The following is a 13174-nucleotide window of genomic DNA, read 5'->3' as shown; positions in this document are numbered from 1 at the left end:
TGTAAGTGGCCCCTAAAGAGAGTCTATTCCTGGTCCTTAAAGGGGTCTGCGATTGCTTCCATATGCTAGGACAGCATGGGGACGAGCAGGATGGGCTCAGACCTACATCCATTTGGCTGGTAGCTCGGCTCTGTCCATCCACAGCTGTGATATTACATCCTAACATCTGGGTTATTGCCCACTATGCCTGGGAATTATCAGCATCACGAATCTTCGGCATCTCATACTGGCAACGTGCCTCAAACAGCAGAGCCCCCGCTCTCCCACACAGCCCCCTCCAGACAGAAACACTATCACACAATGCACAGGGACAGAGTTTTACTGTGGCATTTTCTATTCACTGTCTCTGTGGTAGTTGTACTGAACACGAGTGGGGAGTAGCAGTGGGAGATGAAGAATGATTAAGAGCTTAGTGCTCAGTCCCAGACACCAGGATAGGTGTCAAATGGAACAGGATTTTATATTTATAAAAAATATTAATTCAATCGTGTCACAAAATTAACATAGTCATACTGCTACAGACAAATCTTGGCTATGCCATCTGCCTCTGCAGAAGTCTACATTTGTACCATCATTTGAGCAGAGGAACATCGGGAGAGTCGGATCACACATTTCTGTTTCTTTGTCTGTTCATTTGTCCATCTGCAGAGCATACAATGTGTCTATGAAATAGGTTTTATTTCTTATCTATTTAACATCAAATGGAGATCGTCTACTGGCCTATCAGGAGATTAAACTGTGGCAGATGTAGCGAGTGAATAGGTGTGAGAATAAACCCACAATCACCGTAATAAGAGAAGCGTCAGTCTAAAAAACAAAACCCTTTAACTGCCTCCAATTTCAGCCTAAATCGCAATGCTTCAAAAGAGATAGAGCTGTATATTAAACCCCAAAGAGGCTCTACTCCTAAGTGAGCTTATTTAACATGTAAATATGAAGTTAAAATGTTTAGATCATTCTAATGTATGGTTTAGTCTGACATTGTAAACACAATACAATTCCAAAAACAAAACTTGTCGTTGGCAATGTGACAAGGAAGTTAACCCCATTAACTAAGAAATACATTATTTCACACAATTACGATTGAAAACGCATGCACAAAAACAAAAATCCTCGGACTTGACTTCATTCTTTGTCATGGTCATCGTTTATAATGCAGTGATATACTGCCCCCTGCTGCTGGAAAATAGGCACAATATCAGCCATATTTTGATTTCTCATCTGACGAGTAATGAGGAGTATACTGTTAGTATAACTTGTATTGTGAATATCTATTCTAGCAATAGACACATTGCCAGATATTGGCATAGAACACTTTTTAGAATTACATTTACACAAGAAAAATACGCAAGTAGAAAATGCAATGACCTACCCTAAATCTTCTTCTATTTTTCAGGTGCCATTTCTGTAATGGAGATAAACATTTACGGACAAACGTGAAAATATTGAGATTGAAAATCTGAGATGCAACATTATTTAGACTCCAGTCAAATGAGGCTTACTGGTCTTTTGATCGTAGCATCTCTGAAAGTTAGGCATGTGTCAATGACGATGACGCCCATGTCATCCTCCAGACTGCTGGGGTCCTCCAGACTTAACACCATCTCACTGGTCCTGGACAAAGAGAGAGATACAGACACATACAATCATTTACCAGATTGAGTCTACACAAGACGTTCTGCAGTTTACTAGATGATATACAGGCTGAGTGATTAGTAGTGTGTGTATTACTCACTTGTCTAATTCAAGGTTTTTGATCACAATTGTGCTGGAACCCATGAATTCATCAGTGGTACGGTCCTTATCATAGACCTACAGCAATTAGAAACACCATACTCTGAATAAAATATGTTTTTTTGTATGTCAATCAGGCTTTGGCACAATGAACTCTTATTGTATGCCAGTTGTGTATCCTATACAGGCCATAGCTATGACACTTTTAAGACAATATAAGTACACTGTCGTTCATGTGCAGGTGTTACTTAGACAACGAAAGTCAAAACAACAGATTAATGGGATACTCACCCTCACGTCGACAACCTGCTCCCAATCCTGCAGGGGGAAAGAGAAGGACTCACTCCATTTTGGATTCAGGTTCTTATGCACAACTTTGCTTTTGTAAAACGTCTTTCCTTCCAGTTTGAACTTGACATAAGGATCACTTGTACCTAGAGAAAATGAAGGAAAATGGAATGTTCAGATAATAGCAGATAAAAACCATTATAAGATCACAACATTATCAACACAATCAATCATGACACAAAATCATACTTGCTAAGGGGTGAGTATCATAATTTACAAAAATGGTATAAAAAAAGATATCACACATATATGACAATATATATCCACACCCTTCCCCCAGCTAGATAAATCAAAGAGCGGTTGTGTGAGAAACTGAGATATGCAGGGAGGAGGTGCACCCCACATTTATTTCAGAAAACAGAGGGATGTAGCTGTTTAATTGTGAAAGAGTAGAAACTCTCGCCAGCATGAGAGAACCAGTAAATAAAGTCCAGCAACCAGGAGCAACCGGTGTTAATCTCCCAAGCCTGTTAAGAAAGTCTGCCTGGTGGTGGAGTGGGGGGACGGGGTGTCTTTGTTTCAGCCATTGCATGCAGATTGGCTGAAAAATGAAAGCCAGTCCCATACCTTCATTTGTATGGAGGAATAAAGGGGTGCTTGAGAGAGCCTGCAGGGAGGCTTGAATCACATGACAAAGCCCTGCGGGGATGGGCTGTCAGGCCTGTCAGCTCCCCACTCCAAATGAACATCTCCCAAAGGCAGGCAGGACCCACAGCAGCTCCACCCTGCCAGTCTGTGACAGGGAAACCTCCAGGCAACTTGACAGGAGGAGAATGTGGCAGCCAGTGAGAAGAAAAGCTCTGGCATGACTGAGAACGGTGACGATGGAAATTAACGGTGAAAAGGGAGAACAAAAAAATAGAAGTGGGGGCTGGTGGCAAGGGTCCTTTTAGAATATGTAATGACAGTGGATGGTGTTGGTGGGTCTCTGGCACCATGTTGATTGTTGGGAAAACGGTGAAGAGGCAGCGGGCGTGTGGGGATTGCATCATCATCATGGTGACATCCTGTCAGGAGAAGTAAGGTCTCAACTAGCAGGGAGCTGTGGCTCGAGACAACAAGGCCAGGGAAGCCATGGCCACAGTTACACAGGAAACCTCAGCACAAGTGGAGGGCTACATAATTCTATCCTCCTGATTCCTGCTTACAAGCAAAAACTAAAGCAGCAAGGACCAGTGACTCGCTTAATACGGAAGTGGTCAGATAATGCAGATGCTAAGCAGATGCTAAGCTGGGCTGTTTTGCTAGCAGAGACTGGAATATGTTCCGGGACTCATCCGATGGCATTCAGGAGTATGCCACATCAGTTACTGGCTTCATCAATAAGTGCATCGATGACGTTATCCCCACAGTAACCATACGTACATACCCCAACCAGAAGCCATAGATTACAGGCAACATCTGCAGTGAGCTAAAGGGTAAAGCTGCCACTTTCAAGGAATGGGACTCTAACCTGGACACTTAAAAGAAATCCTGCTATGCCCTCAAACGAACCATCAAACAGGCAAAGCCTAAATACAGGACTAAGATTGAATCCTACTACACCGGCTCCGATGCTCGCGAGGCCCAGCCGCGAGCTGTCCAGTGACAAGCCTACCAGACAAGCTAAATTACTTCTATGCATGCTTCGAGGCAAGCAACACTGAAGCATGCATGAGAGCCCCAGCTGTTCCAGATGACTGTGTGACCATGCTAGCCGTAGTCAATGTGAGCAAGACCTTTAAACAGGTTAACATTCACAAGACTGAAGGGCCAGACGGATTACCAGGACGTGTACTCCAAGCATGCGCTGACCCACTGGCAAGAAAATGACATTTTCAACCTGACCCTTGCCGAGTCTGTAATACCTAAATGTTTCAAGCAGCCCACCATAGTCTCTGTGCCCAAGAACCTGCCTAAATGACTACCGACCCATAGCACTCACGTCTGTAGCCATGAAGTGCTTTGAGAGGCTGGTCATGGCTCACATCAACACCATCATCCCACTCCAATTTGCATACCGCCCCAACAGATCCACAGAAGAAGGAGAATGATGGAGTGCTGCATCAAATGACCTAGCCTCCACAATCACCCGACCTCAACCCAATTGAGATGGTTTGGAATGAGTTGGACCGCAGAGTGAAGGAAAAGCAGCTAACAAGTGCTCAGTATATGTGGGAACTCTTTCAATACTGTTGGAAAAGCATTCCTCATGAAGCTGGTTGAGAGAATGCCAAGAGTGTACAAAGCTGTCATCAAGGCAAAGGGTGGCTACTTTGAAGAATCTAAAATACAAAATATATTTTGATTTGTTTAACACTTTTCTGGTTACTACAGGATTCCATGTGTGCAATTTCATATTGTGATGTCTTCACTATTATTCTACAATGTAGAAAATAGTAAAACATTAAGAAAAATCCTTGACTGAGTAGGTGTGTTCAAAATGTTGACTGGTACTGTACATATTACCTCAATTACCTCGACGAAACTGTACCCCTGCACATTGACTCCGTACCGGTACCTCCTGTATATAGCCTCGTTATTGTTATTGGTGCCCTTTTATTTTTTACTTTAATTTATTTGGTAAATATTTTTCTAAACTTGTATTATTCTTAAAACTGCATTGTTGATTAAGGGCTTGTAAGTAAGCATTTCATGGTAAGGTCTACTACACCTGTTGTATCAGGGCAGCAGGTAGCCTTGTGGTTAGAGTGTTAGACTAGTAAACCAAAGGTTGCAAGATCAAATCCCTGAGCTGACAAGGTACAAATCTGTCATTCTGCCCCTGAACAAGGCAGGTAACCTGCTGTTCCTGGGCTGTCACTGAAAATAAGAAATTGTTCTTAACTGACTTGTCTAGTTTAAAAAAAAGAAAATGTATACATTTGACAAATAAAAAGCCTACATATGGCAGCGATGGTCGATGAGGTGAAACTTAAGATTGGAGATCTAAGAAGGTTTTATTGAAATGCAGCCAAAAACATCCAACAAACAAAATGTTGCAGTAATGTTAGTTTTCAATAGCAGAGGAGAAATGAATGAAGGCCACGCGTTACTTTCAAACAGCAATTCAGTCTATTGACACTTGAGGTTGCTGCTTCCCCAGACAAAATCTCTTTGTATCCCTACAAGTCCACAATGACAATTGACAGAGGACTGAGGAAATGTAAAAAAAAAAAAAAAAGGTATACATTTGAGTTGTATTTTGGAGGTGAGATTAGATCATTCATATTCAGAAAATGTTATGTCTAACAATCAATCATTTTTGGGATCCAGACCCCAAACAATCAGTTAGTATTCCACAGTCGTTGAGTATAATTCAGGGATGGGCAACTTTGATGGGGCCGGCCCTAGCCTTTTTGGGGGCCCTAAAGGCCACTACACACTTCACGCAAACAGAGCGACGGAGTGTCATATATGTTCCGTTCCGAGATTTGAGCCAAACAAAAGTATATAGAACTACGTGTGAAAACTACGCTCTGTCGTGTAGGGCCCTTAAGTGTGTATGTGTGTAGGGCCCTTAAGTGAGATTGGTTGGGGGGCTCCCCCACCTTAAAGTCAAAACATTTGACTGGCCCCTGTCTTGGCGGCAGAGAGACAAGTTTATGTTTTAAAGTTAATTACCTGCAATTTTACAAATGTTTGCCATGGGGCAGAGAGAATTGAGCAATTGTATAACACATTTCATGCAATTCCACAAATTTTGCCATGGGACAGATATTTATTTATCCAGTTAATGTCCTGCAATTCAACCATTTTGCCATGGGGTGCAGAGAAATGTTTGCAGTTGTAAAGTACATTTCCTGCAATTATACACATTTTGCCATGACTTATGCCACGTGTGATATCTGAGTGAGAGTGACTAACCAGATCAATGTGGGCCCCCTGGAGGTCAGGGCCCCTGGGCACGTGCCCTGCATGAACGGTCGGTATTCGGCCTAATTTACCAGTCTAAAAATGGTTAGCTGACATGGCTAATTGAGTGACTGTCAGTGACTGATAAAACAAGAGAAACTGCTGATGCACAACCAAGTTTCTAAATTGCACCTTGTGTATTCTACTATTCTAACTCTCAAAAGTACATTGAGACCCTGACTGAGTTCCATAAACAGTTGCCCATCCCTGATCTAATCTGTGTAGAATATGACAGAACGCTATATAATGACATTCCAACAAGTCAACATCTACTGTCCTATACAGACTGAACTCATAAGTATGACAAAGTAAACAAACGTTTCACACCATAATGATGTGAGATCAGGGATTTCCTTTCAGGGGTTCAGAACACACAGAGGTGAGAACTTCTTAGGATGTATTTTAGGAAATCTCCAGCAGGTGGCAGTTTGTCATTTATGGCAGGAAAATAGTTTGCCAGCAGCTGCAAAACATTGCATGCACTCTCCAACTGACTTAACAATTTAGCCTTTAAAATTTGCATTGGTTATTAAAACCACACCACATCATTTGTTTCTCCACACACATTTGCCTACATAGAAACCGCCACAGTGCTTCGCAATCTATTCAGCCCACCACTAGGAGCTTGGCTGGCAAAATAAACTTCTGCATTATATGAAGATAATCCATATTTTCCAGTGACAGAAACCTATCTAAGATACCAGGCCCATGTAACCTCTAGTGTAGCTGCTAATATGGAGTGGAGTAGGATGTGCTTCCATAAGGAAAGGCTCCCAGGTGTGTTTTTGGAGACAGAGACCAAATCTGGTCTGACTGCATGCCTTTCTGGTGTCTCCCTGCTCTTCACCGACAACATTTAACAGGGACCTTCACTTGTAAACAGTAGCATTGATCAACAGCATTGTCATTAGGCCTACACATACTGTAGACCACACCATTTCCCCCTGTTTGATTTCTGTGTGTATGAGACACACCCTGAAAGTCAGGGCGGGATTAATGTTGAGTGAAAGTGGAACACAGTTTCTATTGGAAATTACCATAGTAAAGCAAACAATTTGAGGGACAGTTTCACCAAATATACACTACTGTTCAAAAGTTTGGGGTAACTTAGAAGGTTTTTTTTTAAAGAAAAGCAACATTTTTGTCCATTAAAATAACATCAAATTGATCAGAAATACGACAAGTACATTAGAGTGTCTAGTTTGAGAAACAGATGGCTCACAAGTCCTCTGTAAACCTATGTAGATATTCCATTAAAAACTCTGTAGTTTCTAGCTACAATATTAATTTACAACATTAACAATGTCTACACTGTATTTCTGATCAATTTGATGTTCTTTTAAATGGACAAAAATATGTTTTTCTATCAAAAACAAGGACATTTCTAAGTGACTTTTGAACGGTAGTGTATAATCTCAATTGCTCTGCTTCAGTTTGTCTAAAACAGTGAAAACATACTGTTTAGGGCAGCTACTGTGATATGAACATATGTCTTTACGCAGGTGAAAATAACGATGAACAAGAACAGCATGCTGTAATCACTGTCAAAAATACATTCGACACAGGTAGGTGCCCTTTGTACAGTATTTGCTTCCACAATAGTTTTTTAAGATCAGCAATGTAAATATGATGAACTGCTTTTTCATCATCTGACTCAGCATAATATACTCCTCCTCAAATTGTAAGTATGTACAGTTGAAGTCGAAGTTTACATACACTTATGTTGGAGTCATTAAAACTTGTTTACAGACAGATTATTTGACTTATCATTCACTGTATCACAATTCCAGTCGATCAGAAGTTTACATACACTAAGTTGACTGTGCCTTTAAACAGCTTGGAAAATTCCAGAAAATTATGTCATGGCTTTAGAAGCTTCTGATAGGCTAATTGACATCATTTGAGCCAATTGGAGGTGTAGCTGTGGATGTATTTCAAGGCCTACCTTCAAACTCAGTGCCTCTTTGCTTGACATCATGGGAAAATCAAAAGAGATCAGCCAACACCTCAGAAAAAAATTGTAAACCTCCACAAAGTCTGGTTCATCATTGGGAGCAATTTCCAAATGCCTGAAGGTGCCACATTCATGTGTACAAATAATAGTACACAAGTATAAACACCATGGAACCACGCAGCCGCCATCATACAGCTTGGGAAGGAGACGCGTTCTGTCTCCTAGAGATTAACGTACTTTGGTGCGAAAAGTGCAAATCAATCCCAGAACAACAGCAAAGGACCTTGTGAAGATGCTGGAGGAACAGGTACAAAAGTATCTATATCCACAGTAAAACGAGTCTTATATCGACATAACCTGAAAGGCCGCTCAGCAGGGAAGAAGCCACTGTTGCAAAACCGCCATTAAAAAGCCAGACTACAGTTTGCAACTGCACATGGGAACAAAGATCGTACTTTTGGAGAAATGTCCTCTGGTCTGATGAAACAATGGCCATAAAGACCATCACTATGTTTGGAGGAAAAGGGAGAGGCTTGCAAGCCGAAGAACACCATCCCAACTGTGAAGCATGGGGGTGGCAGCATCGTGTTGTGGGGGTGCTTTGCTGCAGGAGGGACTGGTGCACTTCACAAAATAGATGGCTTCATGAGGGAGGAAAATTGTGTGACTATATTGAACCAACATCTCAAGACATCCGTCAGGAAGTTAGAGCTTGGTCGCAAATGAGTCTTCCAAATGGACAATGACTCCAAGCATACTTCCAAAGTTGTGGCAAAATGGCTTAAGGACAATAAAGTCACGTTATTGGAGTGGCCAACACAAAGCCCTGACCTCAATCCTATAGAACATTTGTGGGCAGAAATGAAAAGCGTGTGCGAGCAAGGAGGCCTACAAACCTGACTCAGTTACAGCAACTCTGTCAGGAGGCATTGGCTAAAATTCACCCAACTTATTGTGGGAAGCTTGTGGAAGGCTACCCGAAACGTTTGACCCAAGTTAAACAATTTAAAGGCTACCAAATACTAGTTGAGTGTATGTAAACTTCTGACCTACTGGGAATGTGATGATAGAAAGAAATCATTCTCTTCTATTAATCTGACATTTCACATTCTTAAAACAAAGTGGTGATCCTAACTGACCTAAGACAGAAAATGTTTACTAGGATTAAATGTCAGGGATTGTGAAAAACTGAGTTTAAATGTATTTGGCTAAGGTGTATGTAAACTTCTGACTTCAACTGTATATATCAATATATCCAGCATGTCTCAGAGATTACATTCATCCATTTGTAGACCTCCAGAAGTTCCAGGTACTTTCCTTCCACTTACCGTGACGGTCTCTGATGACCAGGTTCCTGCCCTCCTTCAGGTTGACAGTGAGGAGGTACTTCTGAATAGGACCAGGTTGGCTCCCTGCTGCCATAGCCTGTCAATGAAAGGAATCACATTAATATGATGCTCTATAGCCTACAGCCTTAGTGTTGTCCATTATCATTAACAGGGTCTAACAATGTCCAAGTCCAGTACTCACATTGTTGCCTGCTTGATCCTGCAAGGGCTGGGCATAGAAGTCATTGTGCTCGCTGGGTAACTACGGGAGAAAGAATGTAAGCATATCAAAAAGACATTCTACACAGTATGGAACAAAGTTACATGTTATAATGTTCGGTTGTCATTCTTGACCAACGTTGAACTTACTATAATTGTGACTGCAACTAGTTAGATCAGCAAGTTTCCGGCCATGCATAGCAAACATCAATTAGACAGATCCACAGATAATACCTTGGAAGTGACTTTAGGTCTACACAAAAGCTTCAAAAAAATGTTTGCTTCTATTTGACATCATATCAGGCTCCCGAGTGGCACAGCGGTCTAAGGCACTGCATCTCAGTGCTAAAGGTGTTACTACAGTCCCTGGTTTGAATCCAGGCTGGATCACATCTGACCGTGATTGGGAGTCCCATAGTGCGGCACACAATTGGCCCAGCGTCGTCCGGGTTTGGCCTGGGTAGGCCGTCATTGTAAATAAGAATTGGTTCTTGACTGACTTGCCTAGTTACATAAAGGTTACATTTCTGACAAAGAAACACTGAAGCATTATCTTAAGCACAATCCATGACTTTACGCAATTCTATTGTAACAGATCTAGAGACTGATCATAGAAAACCTTGAGGCAGAGAGCAGGCATAACTGCTCAAGAGTGTGAAAAACCAGTCCACATTATTTGAATGTGAAAAGAGAGCTTGCAAATGTTCATGCTAATGAGACCACAGTGAAAATACACTACGTCAAACATACTGTCTTATGGTCACTAAAGTATCCTGTGTTACTGTGACATACTGTAGATACATTTATTTTATATGAAAACGTGTGTGAAAACTGTATTTTAGTCCGTATTTTGACTTTACACTGTGTGCACTAGGCCTATAACTATATCTGTGGAGGGTATGATAAAGTTCAATATTAGTGTGTCATCTGACCTCAATGTCTTCCTGAAGCTCCCTGCAGAAGATGTCTCTGATGTATGTGGATACGGGGGGCTCTGGCATATCCAAGTCCTCAGAGTCAGTGGGCCAGAACATGTAGGGTTCTTTCTCTAATGGGGTTCCACACGCAGAACCGTCCATACTGTCAGCAGGGGTGCCAATCCTGTCCGCCCTGTTCACTGGCAGAGACCATCTATCTGGAGGGATGTTCAATCTGTCCTGTGGATTTGGAGGAAAAGACCATTTCACTTCTGCTGGTTGTTTCCCTCCCTCACTGGAAGCAGACAGTCTCTCTGTAACTAGGTTTGTTTGGTCAGAGACAGAAGAAGCAAATCCTTCAGCAGATGTACTCACTCGGTCCCTAGCGGCCACTCTGTCTTCAGAGAAGAGCAATCTTTCTGTAGAAACATTTATTCCCTCCACTGATGAAGTCAATCTTGTTGTGCACACATATATATTTGGAGCATTTGATTTCGGGGTAAGTACGGGTGGGTTCCCTCTGTCCGCTGGTATTTTTACTCTTTCTGCTGAAGTAGAAGAAGCAGAAGAAGTTGATCTCTCTGCAGGTGTGTTCCATTTGTCTGATGGCATGTGGATTCTGCCCATAAAGGTTGCCATGTCCTCCTCTTCTGATTCATCATAGAGAGTTTGTGTCTCCACAGGTGCACTCATTCTAGAAACAGACACATTCATGTTATCTTTGAAAGCCAAACCATACACAGTCTTTCTACCTGAGGGGCCTGCATCAGTTGCAGTCAGCCCGTCCATGAATAGAGGGACTGAGATAAAAGAGGTGTTATCACTTGAATCTGAGGAGCTACCAAATAAGATGGCGTCCGATGCTGTGGGGAATGCACTTTCTACTGCAGAGGATTCAGCTTCCTGAACAAACCTCAGGTCTGGCACTGACATACTGCGTCTATAACGCAGGGGCTTGGGCTTTTTCTCATCCAGCTTCCCCGGGGTTGTCTTCTTCTTTATGTTGTTAAACTGGGTCTTGGTCTTCTCACACAGGTTCTCCCAGACACTTTTCTTCTTGGGGCCCATGCTGAGATATGCAGAGCACAGGCTACACCTTTCACACAGAGACAAGATAAAATGACAACATTATTGGTTCATCCTTGACAGTATATTGACCCACCCGTTGGTCAATCTAAGTAATATAATAGCAAAAATCCCCATCAAAATCCATCAGTTTAAGCTAGAAATATTTTTTGCATGGACTGTGTTTCAATCCACCGCATCCACATGTGTCAGCCTTCCGCATCTGTGGTGGAAGATGGCCGAGCTACAGCGATGTTTGTCAGTCCATGAGACATCCGGTAACTCAGTTTTCTCATGAAAACATATTTATTGTCCGAATGGTCTGGGCTACACTGTGAAAAGGGGAGACTCTCACGATGGTGTTCTCCGTTTTGCTTTACGACCCCCACAAGTGTCACGGGAGTCGTCTGAAGGTAACCCATACAAATTAATGGAAGTATAGAGATAGTTTATGCCAACAAAAATAAGGGGTTAAATATGTGTAAATATATATATTTCCTGGGCTTTATTATATGTCCTAGATATAGGACAGACACTTCAAAACATTATTCCTTGTGATTAATTTTCTAACGGTCTTTTTTGACGTTTATGCATGTGTTATTGAATGTGTTTCTATGGGCTATAGTTGTAAAGACCAAATGCTAGATTTTGTCAAATAATTTTGTAATATATTTTTTTTTAACCTAAAGGGGTCCTAAAATGCAAAATCAAATAGAATCATGGTATGACCATCTTAAGACAATTACATATGTTAGCTTAGTGTGTATGCACATTTCTGGGTTCTCATCAAAGAAATGTCGTTCATATTGTATCCTATAGAGATTGTTAAAGGCCCAGTGCAGTCAAAATTCAGTTTTTTGTATCCTACTGTACAACTGTTCATGAAACGAACACTGTAAAAGTGTGAAACAATTTGATCATTGTCTTTTCCTGATAGTTGTTGGTTGAAAATACAATCTACACAGGACCTTCTAATCAGCAGGTTTTGCAAGAGTGGACTTTCGGCTTGCCGGGTGACATCACCAGGCGGTAAATAAGTTAATAGACCAATAACAAAGCAAGTTCCAAACCTCTCTGCCAATAACAGCTAGTTTTCAGGTTTCCCCTCCCCACTCAGATCACTCCTAGCAAAACTCTGACTTGATAAATTATTTTGGGCTTTTGTTTCTTTTTTACAATTTTAATGAAAAGCTGTACAGGAATGTACTTGATACTCAGAAATAATTAGATATTTATATAAAACCGGCAGCATTGGGCCTTTAACAAATTATCATCATATTACATAATTAAATATGAAAAACATCCACATACCTGTTTAGACAGTACACCGCTGCTTCACGACCTTACAGAAAGGAAATATAAATATGTTCCAAGTATGTTGTTTGAAACTTCCAGAGAGTTAGTGAGTTGACAGTCATCAGACAACAGTATGGTGAAAATGAGGAAGTCACTTGTGAAGGAACTTGTAAATACATGCTCTTGCTTCAAGACAGGTTTGACAATTGGCGGAGAGAAACAACACCACCAAACAGGCCACACCAGTTCCACCCTTTTAATGTTCATGGCCCAACCAGGTGAGTTTCATCACAAGGAAATGCTTCCTGTCCACCAACAGCAGGTTTAAGTGGTGAACAGGCTTCTATCTCTTTACTTACCCCATTCATAGATGCAAACTACCTTTAGCACATATCATGAAGGTATCTTCTTTCCGGGGA

The 13174-nt window shown here is 41.5% G+C and overlaps 1 protein-coding gene across 3 annotated transcripts in view; it reads right to left on the bottom strand.

Moving 5' to 3' along the window:
- Nucleotides 1–12960, bottom strand: part of LOC115109792 (multiple C2 and transmembrane domain-containing protein 2-like) — a 42755-nt gene extending 29795 nt beyond the window's left edge. The window contains exons 1-9 of one of the 3 annotated variants that reach the window (XM_065009745.1): nucleotides 12771–12960; nucleotides 10770–11490; nucleotides 10410–10634; nucleotides 9461–9520; nucleotides 9259–9355; nucleotides 2026–2168; nucleotides 1736–1812; nucleotides 1503–1614; nucleotides 1373–1405 (exon numbers count right to left, since the gene is read on the bottom strand). In XM_065009745.1, the coding sequence (XP_064865817.1) occupies nucleotides 1373–1405; nucleotides 1503–1614; nucleotides 1736–1812; nucleotides 2026–2168; nucleotides 9259–9355; nucleotides 9461–9520; nucleotides 10410–10634; nucleotides 10770–11462 (1440 nt within the window). In that variant the 5' untranslated portion in view covers nucleotides 11463–11490; nucleotides 12771–12960. Of the gene's footprint in view, nucleotides 1–1372; nucleotides 1406–1502; nucleotides 1615–1735; nucleotides 1813–2025; nucleotides 2169–9258; nucleotides 9356–9460; nucleotides 9521–10409; nucleotides 11491–12770 lie in introns of all 3 variants that reach the window. The other 2 variants (XM_065009746.1, XM_065009744.1) reach the window with 2 other exon arrangements.
- Between the last annotated feature and the right edge of the window lie 214 nt (nucleotides 12961–13174).

The sequence above is a fragment of the Oncorhynchus nerka genome, linkage group LG25 (assembly GCF_034236695.1).
Source record: "Oncorhynchus nerka isolate Pitt River linkage group LG25, Oner_Uvic_2.0, whole genome shotgun sequence".
Taxonomy (NCBI): Eukaryota; Metazoa; Chordata; class Actinopteri; order Salmoniformes; family Salmonidae; genus Oncorhynchus; species Oncorhynchus nerka.
The sequence above is the reverse complement of the archived record's forward strand: the minus strand, read 5'-3'. Positions and strand labels throughout refer to the sequence as shown.